The 16,519-nt window shown below is 40.2% G+C and overlaps 1 protein-coding gene across 3 annotated transcripts in view; it reads left to right on the top strand.

Moving 5' to 3' along the window:
* Positions 1 to 16,519, top strand: part of pacsin1a (protein kinase C and casein kinase substrate in neurons 1a) — a 32,705-nt gene that overhangs the window by 14,666 nt on the left and 1,520 nt on the right. For 2 of the 3 annotated variants that reach the window (XM_010748095.3, XM_019259952.2), the window contains exons 3-10: positions 6,388 to 6,517; positions 9,607 to 9,763; positions 9,868 to 10,103; positions 11,421 to 11,576; positions 11,820 to 11,995; positions 13,682 to 13,802; positions 13,910 to 14,016; positions 14,637 to 14,833. In XM_010748095.3, coding sequence (XP_010746397.1) covers positions 6,458 to 6,517; positions 9,607 to 9,763; positions 9,868 to 10,103; positions 11,421 to 11,576; positions 11,820 to 11,995; positions 13,682 to 13,802; positions 13,910 to 14,016; positions 14,637 to 14,833 — 1,210 coding nt within the window. In that variant the 5' untranslated portion in view covers positions 6,388 to 6,457. Of the gene's footprint in view, positions 1 to 1,517; positions 1,616 to 6,387; positions 6,518 to 9,606; positions 9,764 to 9,867; positions 10,104 to 11,420; positions 11,577 to 11,819; positions 11,996 to 13,681; positions 13,803 to 13,909; positions 14,017 to 14,636; positions 14,834 to 16,519 lie in introns of those variants that run through there. The other variant, XM_027288931.1, reaches the window with a different exon arrangement.

The following is a 16,519-nucleotide window of genomic DNA, read 5'->3' as shown; positions in this document are numbered from 1 at the left end:
ACCCTGGTTTTCTATCTCCACTCCTCTGCCTTTTTTTTAATCTAGCTCTGATTACTGCAAGCTTCTTCTGAATGAGTCTGTCCTCTTCAGTACTCTATCCCACTCTCTCTTTTTTTGGTTCAGTAGTACATGCTCTACCCTTCACAAGTTCCCCTATTGTGTGCGTGTCCCAAATAGTCGACTGTGGGATGGACAGCTGACACCGCGTCGCCGAAACCGGCCTTCTTTGCTCTTGCCTAAAGCATCGGTCACATGGCCCCGGCTTAATGACGGCCTCGGCTGTAACGGCGTGTGTGAAGTCTGCACAAGGCAGCTCTGTCTCCTGGCAACATCCAACGGGCCTGCTTATACCGTGAGATGAATCACATCTCTGTCCTGATGTGTTCAGCTGCCTGTTGTGGCCCTATTGCTCTTTCTATTCCACTCAGGAACAGCATGGATGTCTGACCACGCTCCACGCTTACGTCCTGATCTTGGTGCATCTTCTCCCAGCCGTGGCCGTCTTGTCACGTCCGTCCCTCGCCTCCATATCACGTCCCTCGCCTCTATTTCCTGTCACTTGCTCATATCTCAATGAAAGACCTCCCTCTGTCTCTCTCCTTGTGTGTCCTTTTTACTCAGTCTGTACAAGAGGAGGGCATGCTGTGCCTATCAAACAGAATCCACAGACAACCAGAATGCGTCATAAACTCGCTGCATATCAAAGCATTAGCTGAAGGCTTTTAGTGGAGTTACTTCTCGAAATGTTTGACATGGCGCATTAGTTTTAAGTGCAGCCGTAGTTGATTTACTGGAAAGAAAAAGAATCACTAAATTATGTCTTGGTCAGCAGCTTTGTCTTTGAATTACTGTTGTCTAATCAGTCAGGACACACCGAGCTTGGTAGTGTGCTGCAGTAAAGTTAGTTCATCTCTCTGAAATCTTCTTACTGTAACAAGCTTAAACGTTTGTTGTGGTTCCCATTCAGTGCTTTAAAAGGCTTGTCAACAGAGGACCTTCTGACCGTGTCAGGACCATTTGTCTCACCTGGATTAGGGTTTCTCTTTAACTCTCTTAAAAGCATTCATGTTCCTGAGGTACCTGCAGTATTAAGTTGCATCATGTTGCTGAGAGCTCAGGCTCAGGCGCGCAGTGCTGAATGCGGCAGTGTATTGTGACGAAACTGATATTTCTCACACACCACCATACCTATTCAGAAACAAACCAAGCGATCCTTGTCAGTAATTAATACCGTAATTACAGTTTCATATCAGCATCACACCCCTCTCTCTACTTTTTGTCCCCATCTCATTGTCCTATCCGCTCCCTCGCTCTCCTTCCTAACACCCTCCCCCCTTCTAAAGCTATTCAAGTGGCACACTGCAGGATTATCCCTCAGCCTCTGAGACATGCTGGTTTGGTCAGACTTATCGTTCTCTCTGGGTTCACTTTGGCCGCAGAGGTCAAAGCTGCAAAAATAAAATTTGCAACTGTAAAAAAAACAAAAAACTATAAAGGACGTATTTGGACTACAAATTCATACATCCACCAGGAGTTTTAAGGAGTTGTGTCTGATTTTCAAATTCTAGGATTGTTTTTTTTTTTTCTTTCTTTTTCGATGATGGAGTCAATCATGGTGAGTGAATCTGCAGAAGAATACATGTTACTTGGAAATTTGCAAAAAGAATCGGAGTATTTTGTCAGCTTCAGACAGCAGTACCGCCTCTGCGATCACAACAGACTTCCTAAAAGACTTTAAGTACAAAAGGGATCGCTTTGACAGCAGCTAGTGTTCTGGTCAGCGAGTGGGTTGTTAGCAGTTGCAAACGGAAAGATACATCCAAATAGATAAATGTGTGTTGTACAGGCCTACTGTTATTTTTATATTTTACTCATGAATGCAATATATCTGCACTAAATACAGGTCTGTTTCACTATTATGTCTAAATCCGAGTAATAGTAGAAACAGCACTCTGCCTTTACTATGACTTTGTCACCAGCGAATACACTGGGGAGTAGCAGGTGTGTTCACAGCCATTGAGGTGAACTGACCTCAATAACTGTAGTGTAAGACCCCCTCCACAATGCGCTTACTACTCCCACCCCCACTGTTATCTATGTCAAGGGAGAAAAAATGTGAGCTAAGTCGAAACTGTTCCTTTTTTTAATATTTTGCAAAGCTTCAGCTCTCCCCCATCATCTTTTCACCTTCATAAACATAGATAATTATCAGTGCTACATAATGATTCGACTTTAAAGTCTCGTTTCAGATTGTGGATTACAGGAAAAACTATCTGGGAATTATCGTGTTAATCCGAATGCTTTCTAAACATCATCAAGTGTTACGTTGGTTGTGTGAGTTTTGGTTAAACTAAGCTTCTGCACACATTGGTTTTGCTATGAGCCGGGGTTCTGGCATCGTGCCTGAGATTAACTGGCTTTGATGTCACTAGGTGTTGTAGTCACGGATGAAAAAGCTAATTGGAGGACTCGACTGATGGACAGGTAGCGGGGTCCAATGCTGTCTGAGATTAGGACTACTGCTACTTTAGAGCTGCTTAGCTTTACATGGGGCCTTCGTGCACATCACATATTCGTGTTTTTATATCAAATATCTTTCAGTGTATTGTTTTCCATGGAAAGTAAACACATTTTGTTATCTATAAAATATGAATTTGAGGCCTGCAATGTCTTAAACTCATGCTGTTTTTATGACCATGTCTGTTTTCACTAAGACTAATCTCCTAAAGTGGAAGCACTGTTGTTGTTGTTGTTGTTGTTGTTGTTGTTGTTGTCATCAAAGTACCACAGTAGAAAATTTGCTTTTTGGAGTTTTCTCATGTTCAATAAGAGGTTAAAACATCATTACATATCATTGCAAATAGGTCTTAATATCATAAGCATATTATTGGTTGCTTTGGTTACAAACACATGTTCAACACATACAACCGCCAAAGGAAAAATCTTCAGTAGTGGGTTCAACTCGGGAATTTGCCATTGATTTTTCAAGATCAGTACCCCTCTCATATCTGTCCAGTGAATATGAAGCTACAGCCAGCAGCCAGTTAGATTAACACAGCTAACTTGATGCTTTTGTACAGCTCAAACAAACATGCAATATGTCAGTCAATGAGTTTAAGAAGTGCTGGTTGGCGGATTTAGTTGCCTTTAAACATGGCTGTTTCCCCCTGTTTCCAGTCTTTGTGCTAAGCTAAGCTACCCAACTGCTGGCTGCAGCTTCATATTTACCGTAACAATCTCCTGCTCTGATTCTCAGGAGGAAAGAATAAGCATTTTTACAAACATTCCTTTATGTAACACCTAATTAAATCTAAAAAGACACTGAATGTCCTCTAGACATGAGGAAGAGTTGGGTATTGTGTGGTGTTCAGTTCATTTCCTTAGCAGAGGTCAGTCTGGTAATTCAATGTCTCTTCATTGTTATGAATTGTATTCAGCCATGCCAATTATGGATTCTTGAGTTTGTCGAGCAGGTTGTGAGGGTTGCGTGGACTGGCAGAAAGGGGCTGTGTGCCCATTATCAAGAAGAGGCTTTAGTGAAGGTGTGTCCCCGACCAAGAGAGGTGCTGCAGGAAGTACAAAAGTGCGTTGACTTTGCATGTTTTTATCACTTAACTTTCAGGTTTGCAAAGCCTGCATCGTTCCTCGATGTTCAGTAAAATGTTTTTTTCCTATAAATAGAAACAGTTTCCAGTTGTATCACTCCCCGTGTGGTATGACAGAAGAGCAGAGTGCAAGGAAACTTTGCTTTTATTCTTTTATACTCGGAGCTGAGAAGCTTTCCATTCAGAAAAAAAGATGAAATATTGAAAAAAAAAAAAAGACTTTGCAGCTGATGCCAGTTCAAGTTAAAGACTCAAGTATTCTTTGGTTCAGGCACTGAAGGTAAACTAGCTAAGTCATAGAATCATAGTTCTTTAGTGTTTTATGTTGCACATTTGAAATGGCCTCTGTCTGAGTTGCCTTGACTGTAACGGGCCTCACAGGGTGCTGTGATGGCATGCTGGCAGAAACCAAAAGCCTTTGATAGAATACAGCTCAGCTAAATCAGTCAGTGTTCTGTAGAAACACTGACTGAGCAGGAATAGATTGTCTGTTCTGCAGCTGAAACCAGAACCAATAACACTGAGTACAAATGTTCCCCTGATAACATTCTGATGAGTGGACCTCCCTGTGAAAACACACACAGAGTGTGTGGCAGGGGCTGCTGCTGCTGCTGAAAATACTTTCCCTTCATGAGCTGATCTTGTACTTTCAGCGCTCTTATTTTACACGCAAGGACGATTGTGTTGTCATATTGTGTGTAAGGAAAGTGAGGTCAGGCCAGTTCAAACTGAGCCTAAATGCAGAAAGTCCTTTTTTTTATGACTCATTCAGGGGGTGAAGGATAAATTCGTTTGCACTTGACTGCAGAAGGAAGTTGAAGAATGGAGGGCACTGTTAATAGTTAAACCAAATATTCCTTGTGATGCAGCAGATTGTAAAGTGCAGACTCAGCTTTTAAACTTAAATGGCCACGAGTCATCCGTCACCTGCATTGACCACTTAATGTGAACTGTGCATGCTGAGAATCAATTACTGCCAAACAAGTTCACTAAAGTAACATCTTGCTAATTTATCATTTTAATTAAGAGCTGAAATGAAGTTGTGTTTGGCTGTGCAGAATTAGAAACAAAGGACGATCAACTGCTTTTAATTGTTAAGACCAAGAAATCATGTCAGAGCGGGAACATTATCAGCGGAGCCTCATTATTATCAGGCAACATACGACATATTGTCATATTGGTTTGTTGCGGCGCGATGAAGAGCTCTCTGTCAAGGGAAAGCCATTAGTCATGTGAGCGAAATGGATTAGGCTTCAAACTGAGTTCAATACCAATAGAGCATCTCGCAGTCTGTCTCTGTTTTAACCATGGTGGTAAGATATCGACCCGGCGTCAAACAAATAAATATAAATCACCTTAAACGCTGGAGGCGATCCAGCAGGAACTGTATTCTGTAGGCCTTACACAGTAATGGGTGATTAAAACACATCATTAAAGGACGTGTAGGTGTAAAAATAGACTCAGCGTGTTTGTTTACACTGTAAAGTGTAGACTGTAAACTTTACAGTCTATTTTAAGGTTGCTATGTCACAATTTCTGTAGGAAAGAAATATAATGAACAATTGAAGGGAAAATTGTCCTCAAGTCTCTATGCTTATTTAAATTTTTTTGTTATTGTTGTGAAGATATGACATAAACAGATATTTATTATTTTTTGATAGTTACTTTTATTTATATAGTATATATATATTAATGCTTTTATTCTTTATGTTTTATTGTTATTTATTGTCTTTTTACAATTTCTTTTATCATGTTTTTATCCTTTTACTCTTAACCAGACTATTTTTCTTGACCATCAATAAATAGCTGTTTTTTAATTGTTTTGGGTTTTCTTGTTTCCGTGGCATTTAATCTATTTTATGTTTTACGCTTTTACTTTTTCGATCTAAACCCTGTGACCCTCTTTTGGGTCTGCTGCTCTGTAAAGCACTTTGTAAACTCTGTTTTTAAAAGGTGCTATAAAAAATAAGGTTATTATTATTATCATTACAGTAAAGATAATAATTCAGAAATTCTGGTAGATGATACCACCATAAAATTATTTCAATATTTTAGTCTATTTCCGCAATAATTATATTCTTGGCCATATGATTGGCTTAAAACTCACAGGATTTTTGGCTCTCCTCGACCTCAACCGGCCTGATGTGGTGGAATAAGTTCGTTGTGTTGTACATCTGATCTTTAGTAACCAAACCTCTCTCCTTTTGTGTTGTACATCTGATCTTTAGTAACCAAACCTCTCTCCTTTTTCACTAAAAGTGGCGTCACTTTCGCTTCCAGCCATGCTTGTTGTTGCTGCGTTGTTGTCTGAACATTACATTTACTCACGAGGTGCATTCTTGGCTACTATGCACTGCGTAGCAGGTGTACTATGTGTTATGTTATGTGTTGTTCAACCATCTCTCGCATGTAATGCGTCAAAAGAACGAGTATTTGCACTGTGGAAGGATTCAGGGTCAGAGCTGTGTAATGTCTCTGTGGTGTCTTTTCTAGGACACACCAATATAAGATGCCCCTTCTCGTTCCTCAGGGCACGATGCTGTATGCATGGCGTAGGAGACTATTTTTATCTCATTATTATAAACGTCTCAAATAGAAAACCTTGCATTGAAAGGTTTCCTACAGTTGCCAGGGAAAATGCATCGCCACGTTGCTTTTCCTCAGTGTTACACAGAGGCCAGCTTGGCTTTGTTCTTCTCCTAAAGTCTGCTCATGCTTTTGTGTCTGAATTTGTGTACTGTAATTCTACTGTCTGACATTGTTGTTGTTTTGTCTCTTTCAGTGCATGAGGAACCCAGCTCTGCTGCAGAGGACAGGTTTAGTCATTAGAGTGCTTTGCCACATCCAGGAAAATGTCTGGCTCCTACGATGAAAGTGCAGTTGCTGACGACACCATGGACAGCTTCTGGGAGGTACAGACACACCGTCATGTCTGCTCTGATGGCTTTTCACCGTGTAGCCCCGAGCCTTTACCCTCTCTTTGCCTTGTATTGTTCTGCTTTCTGAAGTCAAACAGAGTCACAGATGAAAAGATGACAATAGCATCACCGAGTTTTCACAGGAAAACTACTGTCAGACGTTGCAGAAATGCTTTTTGATACCTACTGAGGTACAAGGAAGAGAGTCCTGATGTTGTTATCTACATTTCAGGCATTAAAAATGCAGAGTTGAGTATGTTTTGATGCTTTAGAGTTAGACAAGATTGACACCACACCAAACTGTGAGTGTTAAATCAAACTTCTCGTCCGGCTATAGACAAGAAATATATGGAACTATTGCTTTAAATTAAGAGCTTCTTAAAGGTGACCTGATTAGGGATTCCTCCGTCTCATTACGCAGAAGTGAAAAAGGTTTTATGTCAATGGGAAGTTGCAGTGTCTGTATATAGTCAAATTGAGTGAAAGTATAAGCTATGACAATTATTTGGGTTTTATCTGGATGATAATGCACACATACATGACATGACATTCAGCTTTTAAGAAAGGAAGAAAGTGTGTCTCATAAATAAATGAAGAAAAATAAAGTAGTAATTATCCAAGTAGTCATTATCCAAATGGATATTTCCTGTCGTCTTCACATCTCGCGTGTACCTTTTCCAAGTAATTAAATGAGTTTTCATCGTCTGTCTGAACTTTTCATCTCGTGTTGTTAATTAAGCTCGCTCCTGCCTGGAAAAGATATATTGGGATAATATAATAATGATAATTATACGAATATATCCACGATAATATATTCACGGCATGTAAAAAGGATGAGCTACAAAGTCAAATAAATTGGTCTTCTGTGGACTTCTGTGCTCATTTGTATTTTTAGCGTGTCTTCTTGTTTATCTCCTTACCCTGGCAGACAAGCAGACGGCTCTGAGAAACTCATTTAGTGACTTTGAAAAGTACATTTACATGTTCACAGAAGAAAATTAGAATAATGCAATGAGTTATTTCCTCTGTTTAAACGGGCTTCCATCATTTACTTTAACCATTTACACACAAATTAATTGGATGATTGAGATGAACGTTTGTTCTGAAGAACTGCTAAAAGATGTGAGGACCACATGTGAAACTGCTTCTTCAGCACAATCCTTTTTTATTCAAGAGAATGTTGCATTTCCTTTTTGCTGTAAACTGTCCTCACAGGACACGTCACAACAAATATAATCATACAAGTGCTATCCATCCTCTCTTCTTCTGGGATGCAGTGTGTGTGTGTGTGTGCCGAATTAGTGTTAATGAATTCCTTCAGTACAGAGTCTTCTTTGTATCATAGCTCTTAGCTGCAGACACACAGACAAAGAGCCTCAGTCATCAGCCGCTCTGAGGCGGCCTTTCACCACATGCACCTGCCTATAGCATCTGTACACTAGCAACGCAGCTCTGTTCAGCTTTATAAAAAAAAATATGGCATTTTCATTATCAACGTTAATATTTTGATACAACCGGGCTGAGAAGCGGTGCAGATACACAAGAGCTCCGAGTCTTGTTTTCATATGTAGAACCAGAGTCCACCTGCGTGTCGTTGGGTGGTGGTGTGACTTGGCAAGCTGTCACACAGGCCAAACCTCACACCGTCACACACCTGTCTCACTGCCTCCCTGCAGCTCTCTCATCTCAAACACTAACCACCACACGTGCATGCTCATGTCAGAGCCAATCACAGTGCAGCAGCTCTGCAGCCAGAGAACACAGCGGATGGGCTCTCCATGAGCTGTGTCTTGTGTGATGATGTTATCTATATATTTTTATTTATTTTATGTTTACAGCACATACACACAGTCTGTGGTTTCTCTGTATTTCTGTCTCCACCTCGTCATCTATCCCTGAGAATCTGTCTGCCTGCATTACACCACTCAAGAGGATTAAAGCAGTTTGTGCACTAAATACACACACATACACACACACACACACACACACATACACAAGCCCATGTCATTGCATAACTACACATGCACAGGCACGAGCAGCCCCCCCCCAACCCCCTTCAGCCCCTTCACCACCCTCCCTTCATCATGCACCATGAGCTCACGCCCCCTGCAGGCACTGACGGGGCGGAGCCACACGGCTGGCACTGCTTTTTTTTTTTTTTAAGGCAGTCTTACTTAAGGTGGTGAGACCTAGAAGAACACAGAGACAAAAGATAATACTCATATGCTTGAATCCCACAGCAAAAAAAAAATATAGCTTTGATGCCTTTATTAAGAAAATGGATGTGGCTGAAGCTGCTCTAGTATTTGCATGAATATTGTAGAATATCATATATTGCAATGGATTGAGCATACTTTATTTTACTGGATATATTTAGAGATGTGCTTGCAGACGATAATTTTATATATGTGGATATCCAAAAACAGTGCTGGATAGTGTGTATTATAGCAGACATCCACTCACATTCACAAGAAACAAACCTAACATGCAATGATATCTGCTTTTTGTAAATGTTCATCTCTCACTGCTTTGAGATTCTGCGCAGCAGCACATCTTGAGGAAATATGATCTAATATGTGTAATTAGTTTTAAATGATCTTTATATTTTGTCAAAGAGAGACCTATCTCAGTCATTCACAAGGCTATTAATATGGAGTAGTCATTCATAAGTTAAGAGAGAAGTGAGAATTTTTCACAATTCTACAATGAGCATTCGGATGAAGCATTGACTGGTGATGAATAAACCATAAGTAGAGTCATAGAGCTTTAAAAATGGTGACAGAGTTGTTTGTAACTTTGTTTCTTCTGGTGCCCTTTAAAGTTAAACCTCAATAAAGCAGCGTATTATTAACATGAACTTTTCAAAAATATCTTATTTACTTTCATTTTTAGAGTTTAAACTATTTTTATTAACACTTACCACCAAAACTGTAAGTGTACATACCAAAATCATCATTTCTTTTCAGGCATTTTTCCTAATTCCCCTGATTACCATAAACATATTGAAGCTTGATGTGTATTCTGATGTAGTAAAGACAGATTTGTTTTCTGTTCCTTCAGCCTCTTTGTCTCTCTGTCTTCAGGTGGGGAACTACAAACGTGCTGTCAAGAGATTCGATGACGGCCATCGGCTCTGCAATGACCTCATGGGCTGCCTGCAGGAACGTGCCAAGATAGAAAAATCCTACGGTGATCAGCTAACTACTTGGTCCAAGAGATGGAGGCAGCTCATTGAGAAAGGTACTTTATGCTTTCAATTTGCCTATGCTCTGTTTACACAGTATGATGTTTGCCTTGTGGTAATATTTGTCTGCATGTTCTTGCACTAAATGTTTTATCCGCAGGCCCACAGTACGGCTCTGTGGAGAGAGCCTGGTTGGCTGTGATGACTGAGGCGGAGAAGGTGAGTGAGCTGCACCAAGAGGTGAAGAACAACCTGGTGAACGATGACGTAGAGAAAGTGAAGAACTGGCAGAAGGAAGCTTATCACAAGCAAATGATCGGAGGCTTCAAAGAGGCCAAGGAGGCGGAGGAAGGTTTCAAGAAGGCTCAGAAACCGTGGGCCAAGAAGCTCAAGGAGGTGAGGGGGAAATGTAGATGAATTATTTTTTTGGTGTCATTTGTATTCCCTTATGAATGTAAGACATAAATGAGCTGCTGTCTGGCTCACATTTCATGCCTTATGATGCCTTCTGTTCAGCTGTGTCACATCAGCTTTGTAACCTCTCCTCACTCATATGTCACTCTCCACTATTTCAAACTTTAAACTTCATAATAAAAATAAAATACCAAAAGAAAAAGTGCAATACACAAAGTAATATGCGAACTCTGAAGTCCTTTCAAATCTGTTTTTAACTGATTACGACGGATTTCACACGTTTTTTCTATAATATCAGACAAATAAGTATATATAGTATATACTATATCTTATAGTATATATAATAAATAAATATGCAGCTCACCTTTTCGGAGATCTATAGTGAGTTTTATCTCATTATTTCACTGTCCAGCCCACAACTATACTGTTTTGTTTCACTCTCACCGCTCTCATAATGTACTGGAGAACAACGTGAGTCATATTTTCCCCTCGGGAATCACTGGAGACCAAAAACAGAGCTAAAATAGAATAAATATTGGACTTACGTTAACCAGGTGGACACAAACACAATGCCAAATGAATGATAATGCCGCCGCTGCATGTGTAAATAAGTAACTTAAAATATAATGACATGTCACTGTTTATTCCACTGCCTCCTAAAGGGCAAAAGTAATCAGTTATCGCAGGTATTAAGTTTCAGTTTTCTGAATTTGAATAAATCTTTGAACAGCGGGAGAGTTACGTTGTACTAATGATTTCATCTAGAGGCCAACCCTGGAGCTTCTCCATCACACTCTCTGTGGCTGCACCCATGTTGGTTTTACTGGCACGTTTCCCGATTTGCAGCTTTACAATTCATTTTCATGTGATATTTCAAACAGGAACGCTGTGAGCCAATAGAGTGAGTCACTAATTAATCGTCTGTGGACCTTGGTCCTTGTTTTCAAGCTCAGGGAGACACTTTCACTGCCTAAAGCCACTGTTATAGCACAAGGCTGAATCCTCCCTTTATTTCGCTCTTCTAAAGAGTTGTTGATATGAGAGGACTGACTGTGGGTCTGACTGGGTTTTCTTCCTACATGGAAAATACAATTTCCTTCCTTGTGCATTGGTATTTAAAAAACGAAAATGGACTCTTGCCCTGGATAAGAATATTTATGTAGTTATACCTATAACATTAAATATAGTATCCTGACTGCACCTACTTTAAGATGATTAAATGTGACTCTCTTGTGTTCCTTTGGTCAAATCAGATCATGGATTTGAAATACTGACAATGCCTGTGTTGTGGACATACAGATGGAGGCAGCTAAGAAAGGGTACCACATGGCCTGCAAGGAGGAGAAGCTGGCTGCAGCCCGAGAGGCCAACGGCAAGACCGAGGCTTCTGTCACGCCAGACCAGCAGAAGAAACTCCACGAGAAAGTGGACAAATGCAAACAGGATACGCAGAAGGTGAGAAGAAGGCCGGAAACACAAGTAGTCCTTTAGTTCGTTGAGTTCAAAATCAAATCAATTTGTACACTGTACGTCACAGTGCCACGATAAACCCTAAAACGCTTGATCAAGACTTGCAGTGCAAGCTTAAAGGCTGTTTTAAGTTTGGGTATATTTGCTTGGATCAGTTTTGTTTCAGTTCTTCCTGCTGCTTTATTTCCCACAGAGGCTTCAGTGTGTTTTTTTCTTTTTCTGTCTCAGGCTAAAGAAAAGTATGAGAAGTCTCTGGAAGAACTGAATAAATGCACCCCGCAGTACATGGAGAGCATGGAGCAGGTGTTTGACCAGTGCCAGCAGCACGAAGTCAAGAGGCTGACCTTCCTCAAGGAGGCCTTGCTGGATATCAAACGCCATCTTAACCTCACCGAGAACCCAAGGTCAGCCACGCTGAAGGAGCTGAATTTATGTAGCCTTCAAAGGGCCGCTGGTTTAAGATCACTGACTGGATTTTTTTGTGTCATGTGATCCAGTAAAATATGGTATGAGAGGTAAAAACAGACCTTTGGTCGACTGAATTTTCCTGTTTTCCTGCCATCTCTGAGTCATTCCTCCTCATTCAGATGTAGTTTCACTGAATGAATGACATCGTTTTGATATGAAACTCCAAGTGTCACTGTGTGGAACACGGGTAAAGAATTATTTGAGCGTGGTTAAACACTGTACTTTACTTTTAATCAGAAATAATCACGTTGCAAACGGGTTTATAATAGATTAGTTTGATTTGTTGTGTCACACTGATTAATCCCAACACACTTCTCAACCAGGCATGCATTTCTCATTAGCGTTCAGACTCACAGCACTAATTAATTGATGATTCAGTCAATGACGTTTCTGACAAACTGAATTTTGTTCAGAGTGAATGCTTGTCATATTCTGGGCTGTTTTTAGACTGCATGTAACAACAAAGCCGGGAGACCATGGCGAAGTGATTTTTCAGGTTCTTTAACCGAACCTGTCTTTGGTTGCCATGGATGATTCGAGCTTGATCTCGCCTGTGTTGCTCTGAACGGCTGCTCTTTTGGGATGAAAACATGTAATGGCTCAGTTTTAAAGGGGAACTGCTTCGGTGGGTGTCCATAGTGTGCTACAGAGAAAACTAGATACACCCAGGCAATCTAATTTTATGCACTTAATCATTTTATTTATCACTGAATCCAGTGCTCTTTCCGCCCCAACTATCAAATAATTTATCAAATAAAGAAGTAAATGATCCACAAGAAACAGATAAAAGGAATTTTAATGACCCGGTATTTTTTTTTAGCGCTTTTTTATTGTGCAACAGTGAGTTTTCTTAGAAATTATTACCAAATTCAGCATACTAGACACGGCCTGTGGATGAATATTATTTTCTACGATTATAATGAATCATGTATAAATGTGCACAGAAAATAGAAGCACAAGTTAGCTAGTTTCACGAGTTAAATTATCATGGATTTCATTATCATGAAAGCCAAAAAAGAAAAAATTTATTATAGTAATAATCCTTTAGTTTCTCTTCTTAAATACACTTAGATAAATCTGTTTTTCTACTTTCCTCATACATCTGTCACATTTCCTATCTAAAAAAGCAGTTCATTGTGTTCCTCAGAGGTTGTTTTGCCTCAAATCTACTTAAATATTCCTCCAGGATCACTGAAAATAACTGCAGAGAGACATTTGCTTCACTAAATATTACAGTTTATTATCACCGACAAGGAATGCACCATTATCTTTCCAAACTGGTTAATTAAAGTTCGAGACTGTATGTGGAATATTTCTACATTAATATATGAAACAAAAACTACAAAGTGAAAGTGTCCTTTTTAATCTGCCACACATTGCAGAGATTTGGGAAGACCGTTGTAAAGGATTGCAAGGGTTATTCAGGCCATACTTCAGCTGCTCAGGGCTTAAGCATCAGCACAAAACTCAGGGAGACACTTCAGTCTTGTCATGACCCAATGTTGGATTGCTCTCAACCCAGATTTTGAACTACATTGTGGGTTATGTTGCCAAATTGGCTGCACCCCAGGACTCTTCTGGCGCTTTCATTGTCACTATTTGTTCCATTTTCCTTTCTACAGCTATGCCACAATATACAGAGAACTGGAGCGCACAATCCTGGCTGCAAACACACAAGAGGACCTGAAGTGGTTCAGCAACAACCACGGCCCCGGGATGCATATGAACTGGCCTGCATTCGAGGTATAAAATTAAACCTTCATGCATGAAAATAAGAAAGCTCTCCTCCTCCTTCACTGATTTCATGTGTTTCTTTTCTTTTTTTTTTCTTTTTCTTTTTTACTCTCCAGGAATACAACCCAGACCAGGCCAGCGCTCCTCCAAAGAAAAAGAAACCAGACGGAGCCCCACCCACTCCGAGCACTGACCATGTGGCTCCACCTGGTGATCGTAGCAGGTCAGTTCAAGCAATCTATTGTTGACAGTCGCATCAATCACACTGTAGTGCTTTTTATTTGCTCAGGAAATTATATTCAGTGACAAATGTCATTATTAAATGTAATGTAGGATAACTGTGGTGATACTCATATTTGTGGTTTTGTCAACAAATCTGACATCAACAATGTGTATTGTGTCTCGGTTACACTTGCCTGCCGTGTTTTTGGCTCTTAATCCCAAGCCCATTGGTTCCTTCTAAATACATACATCCTTAAAAACTGGTCATAAGTCTATACTTTTATTTTTTGAAAGCCCACAGCAGGGCATTGTAGTTTTTAGTAAATGTTCTTATAGCAAGATTAAAAAAACATTTGAGGACTATTTTCATCTTATGTGGGACCAATTCAAGATAAAATACAGTGCCCATGTTCGTCATGATGAAGGAACATTTCTCCCAGTGCAGCAATGAGACTTAATGATGTGTTTTAGTACAATGGTACAAAGTAAATGCTACACAAACAGTGATTGTTAATGGGATTCACTGACAGCTAGAATACACTACAACATAAGTGTTTTTAGTATTTTATTTGGGAGGTCTTTTAACGTCAGAACTCACCCTGCATTTTCTCTATCCTCCAGTGTGAGCAGCTATGAAAAAAACCAAGCTTACTCGACTGAGTGGTCCGATGATGAGCAACCCACTACGTACTCTGGCAACGAAAACGGCGGCAACGGGAATTCATTCGAGGATGATTCCAGCACTGGCAAAGGGGTCCGTGTCCGCGCTCTCTATGATTATGAAGGCCAGGAACAAGATGAGCTCACCTTCAAAGCAGGTAATTATCATCCACTAGGATAAGTTGATATATGAAGAACCTGGGACATCATCACATATCACACAGGTGGTCAAAAATCATCAACCCTGCTCTGATTTTTATTCTAAAAGCTCCCTTCCTCTGTGGAGGATAGCAGCAATTAGTCAATAATAGCCACATGGAAAACAAATTACAGGCGCTTGCCACCAATTAACACAAGCAGTTTGGGAAATGGTGTGAAAAAGTGCTTTAGAGCCCCATACCGTGACATTACTAACAACTTAAAGACAAGCTTTACACCGAAAAATAACTATTGAAGAAGCCACAGCTGTGCATCTTCATCTTGAGCCCCCACCACTGCACAGCCAGATCCTATTTTTAACCACACAGTTTGAGATGAGGTGTTTTTAAATCATCTTAGGGACATCTGGCAATGACTGAATTGATCTTTAGAGACCTCTTATACCTGCATTCAAAGTCTATTAGAGTTTCTTGTTCTTTTTTTTTTTTTAAAGAAACTGAAGATGCCCTGAACAGAGTTTCTCTGTTACAGGTTGTAACAGTAGCACCAGCCTCCAGCTAAATGCTGTTAAAATATGCAAGTGGCTTGCTTGTCTCGGAAAACATTTGCATTTGGAAACCAGCATACGTGTTTACTTTCATTTTGTTGGCCCGTTGCTGTTTTTCTCTGTACTTTACCGTCAGCTGTAATTCAGTGGAATAGTGCAAAGCACATAACACACACGTTCACATCCTGTTGTGTATCTCATGTGAACAAACAGAAAAGGGGCTACTAGTAGTCAAAAGCTCCACAGGGTACCGTTAATTTACTTTATTGTATCTTTATTGTGTGTTGAAACTGGATTGGCATCACCTATTGAGCTACAAGTTATTGATATTTATAAAATATGGAAAAAAACTTGACAATCTGCATGTGTATACAAACACAGAGCTGCACTGGAAGTTATTATTCCAGTTTTAAAGAGTAACTTAACACTCCCTGGGAATCTATTTTTTTACATATAACACTACAGCCAGCACCTGGTTAGCGTAGCTTAGCACAAAGACTGGGAACAAAGGGAAACAGCTAGCCTAGCCCTGTCCAAAAGGAACAAAATCTGTCGGTTCCACAGGGTGTTACGCCCCGAATTCTTCCTTTATTAACACATTAATAAGTGAGCTTTAGAGGTGCTGCTGGTGGATGTATTTCAACAAACCGGAACCAGGATTGCTGTTTGCTCTGTTTCCAGCAAAGCTAAGATATATTGGCTGCTGGTGGTAATTTGATATTTACTGTACAGCAGTGGTTAAATTGGCTTTTGTAAGGAGGGGGAGCCCTTCTTCACTCACAGTGGTCAATATCTCTCAAAACATATTTTATCAATTTATAACCTACTTAGATAATGGCGATTAGATGTGGCCCAGCTGACGCCAACGAACATGAGAAACTTGAGAAGTATCAAGGGTTGAAAGAGCAGCTGGAATGGATGTGGAAGGTCAAGGGTAGTGTGCTCCCCGTGGTAGTGGGGGCACTTGGGGCAGTAACCCCCAAAACTGGGAAAGTGGCTCCAGCAAATCCCAGGAACAACATCTGAAGCCTCAGTCCAGAAGAGTGCAGTCCTAGGAACATCGAAGATACTGCACAGAATATATATATATATATATATATATATAAGGTGCCCGTATCAGTGAAAACATGGACTGAAG

Source organism: Larimichthys crocea, chromosome XV, assembly GCF_000972845.2.
Source record: "Larimichthys crocea isolate SSNF chromosome XV, L_crocea_2.0, whole genome shotgun sequence".
Classification (NCBI taxonomy): Eukaryota; Metazoa; Chordata; class Actinopteri; family Sciaenidae; genus Larimichthys; species Larimichthys crocea.
The sequence above is the reverse complement of the archived record's forward strand: the minus strand, read 5'-3'. Positions and strand labels throughout refer to the sequence as shown.